Below are 2,380 nucleotides of genomic sequence, written 5' to 3' on the forward strand. Positions count from 1 at the left end.
CATTTTTTTCAGTTGGCGACGCAATTCTTCTCCTGGATAGGGCAATCGTTGACCACAAATACGGCTTGTCTCAAGTGCTTCCAAACGGAAAACTTCACCTCTCTGATTTTCAAGAGTCACAAGAACTCTGCGAAAGTTTCGTTCTGTCGTGTGGTCGCCAAATGCTCCTACCGTCAGTCTTTCGTTTCCCAGGTGCTTGGATCTGAGCTTTCGTGAGAGTAGTTCTGTGACAAAAGACCTCTGGCTTCCGGCGTCGAATAGCACTCTTACAAGGATGCGCTGTTTCAGTCCCAAGCTCCACACTGTCGCTGTTTGGAGGAGCACGGTTTTGTTGACCCCGTCTTTAATCGTAGATTGTAAAGCCACTGGACCAGCAGAAGTCAGTTTTTCCTCTTGTCTGCCTTTGTCGTCTCTTGAGCTTGACAAGAACGTTGGGTCACACATGACTGATGCGTGTCCACCTTGGCAGTTGGAGCAAGAAATGTTTTTCCTGCATTGTTTGGCCAGGTGGTTTTTCTTGGTGCACCTAAAGCATCTTCCCGAGCTCGTTAAAATCTTCCTCTTCTCGGGAAGACCTATCGTTGTTGTGCACAGCTTTGTCTCGTGGTCTGCTGACTTGCAGAAAACACAGCTCTGCTTGTCACTTTTCTGTAGAAGTGTCGCGGCCGTTCCTTTTGTCAATGGTTTTGAATTGTGCTTTGCTGCACGAGATGCTACTCCACTCTCTTTTCCTGCTTTACTTGTTATGCCTCCTGATTCTGTTTTTTTTTTGTGACTGTCGTTCTTTCTCTACTTTCAACTTCAATTCTCAGAAATTGCATAAGTGATGGTAGTTGCCTTAGCTGGGACGGTTCTACAACGTGTTGGTTTCCTTCGCCAGCCGCGTTTACAGCCTCACATTCCGGGCGACGCTGTTCTTTCTTCCGAACGACATTTCTGTTGTAGGTTAGCACAATATCTTCTGGAATCAGCCGAAGTACAAGGGGGCAAAGGAGAGTCGAATAAGAATCTTCGTTAACCCCTAGAGACTTGAGTCCTCTTATATGCGCTTGGAGGTCATCGTGTAGTCGTCGTAGTCCTCGGACGTCTTGCGAGGTCCGAACTGGCTGCCGTTCTGCTAGTTTCATCATGTGGTCCTCTACTAGCAGCGCCTCGTCGCCGTAACGGGACTTTATGATCTCCCGCGCATCTTCATAACAGCTGGCCGTTGGTGGCAATCCGGCAATCGCTGCAGCAGTCTCTCCCGACAACGCCGATCTGAGGTAGTGGAACTTCTCGGCCGATGACAGTTCTGGGTTACCATGGATGACCTGCTCGAACTGCTCCCAGAAGGGCTGCCATTGTTGACGTTGTCCGTTGAATTTCAAGAGTTCCAGTTTTGGTAGCTTGACCTTGACTGACAAAGTGGGACTGCGGTGGTTTGTTGCGATTTCTTGACCGCTTGTACTCGCTCTTTCGTGTAGGGTCCGCACCTTGAAGGTCAGTCTTGCCGAGTAGGTGACGATACGATCGCTGTACTCGACGGTCCGAGCATACTCTTGTTCGATGTCACTTGCTGCCAACAATGGTTCGAGGGCGGAGTCCGTTTCGGTAAGCTGACCATGTAGCGCGTTGAGACGAGTCAGTAAGACGTTGAGCTCTTCCTCAATCGGCACTTCGGTTTGGGTAGCTGTATCGATTTCCGTCAGCAGCTTTGTTACCTGTGAACGCAGGGCTTTTCGCTTCTGTTTCAGCCGATCCATGGCAGCGTCGTTATGGTCCCTTGCGTTCTCAAGCTGGATGGTGCCTTGTCCTGTAGCCTCGTTACATCAACGCTTGTGACACCTTCTCATCTGGCCCATCGTACAGTCCTGATCCCGGGTTTCGGCACCAAAATGTCGAAACCATTGAGCCGAAGCGTTGATGACTACAAGAAAAAACACTACTTTAATCACCGGTAGCTGCGTTACTCACACTTCCCAGTTCCGAACGAAAATCTTCGATAGAAATTGTAGCTCGCGCTCGGGCCCAGTCCCGAGCCTCCTCGTCTTCTTCCCGCTCCGCTGAAGGGTTTCTTCAGAACCCACACTCTAAAATAAATGCAAAATTAAGAGCGTCTTCTTCCTGCGCACGATGTCCCCAAATAAACTGAAATTACAAAGAAAAAAATAGTACTGATAAATAACCTGTGCCGTAGATTTCGCAGCACGCTAATAATTATTTTTGTATTTAGCGAGGGTTGTGTACATGTAACGAAAACTGTACTATTTCTTAAACCATGTAATCATAAATGTAACACAGATGCAAAGATTCCTAAAGCTGAAGTTAAAGAAAAAAAAAACGCGAATCTCACAAAACGATGGCAACACATAGAGGGGTTCTGGACTCGAAAGTGCTAACG

General features: G+C 48.0%; 1 protein-coding gene across 1 annotated transcript; it reads right to left on the reverse strand.

The window, feature by feature from the left end:
• Positions 1 to 743: 743 nt before the first annotated feature.
• LOC120846213 lies at positions 744 to 1,742 on the reverse strand. Its single transcript, XM_040217907.1, has one exon. It carries the CDS (start codon positions 1,740 to 1,742, stop codon positions 744 to 746), a length of 999 nt encoding a protein of 332 aa, XP_040073841.1.
• Between the last annotated feature and the right edge of the window lie 638 nt (positions 1,743 to 2,380).

Source organism: Ixodes scapularis, unplaced genomic scaffold (assembly GCF_016920785.2).
Source record: "Ixodes scapularis isolate PalLabHiFi unplaced genomic scaffold, ASM1692078v2 PGA_scaffold12__126_contigs__length_90152505, whole genome shotgun sequence".
NCBI lineage: Eukaryota > Metazoa > Arthropoda > Arachnida > Ixodida > Ixodidae > Ixodes > Ixodes scapularis.

Coding starts and splice junctions, on each gene's coding strand:
- LOC120846213 (XM_040217907.1), bottom strand. CDS start 1,742: ATGGATCGGCTGAAACAGAAGCGAAAAGCCCTGCGTTCACAGGTAACA.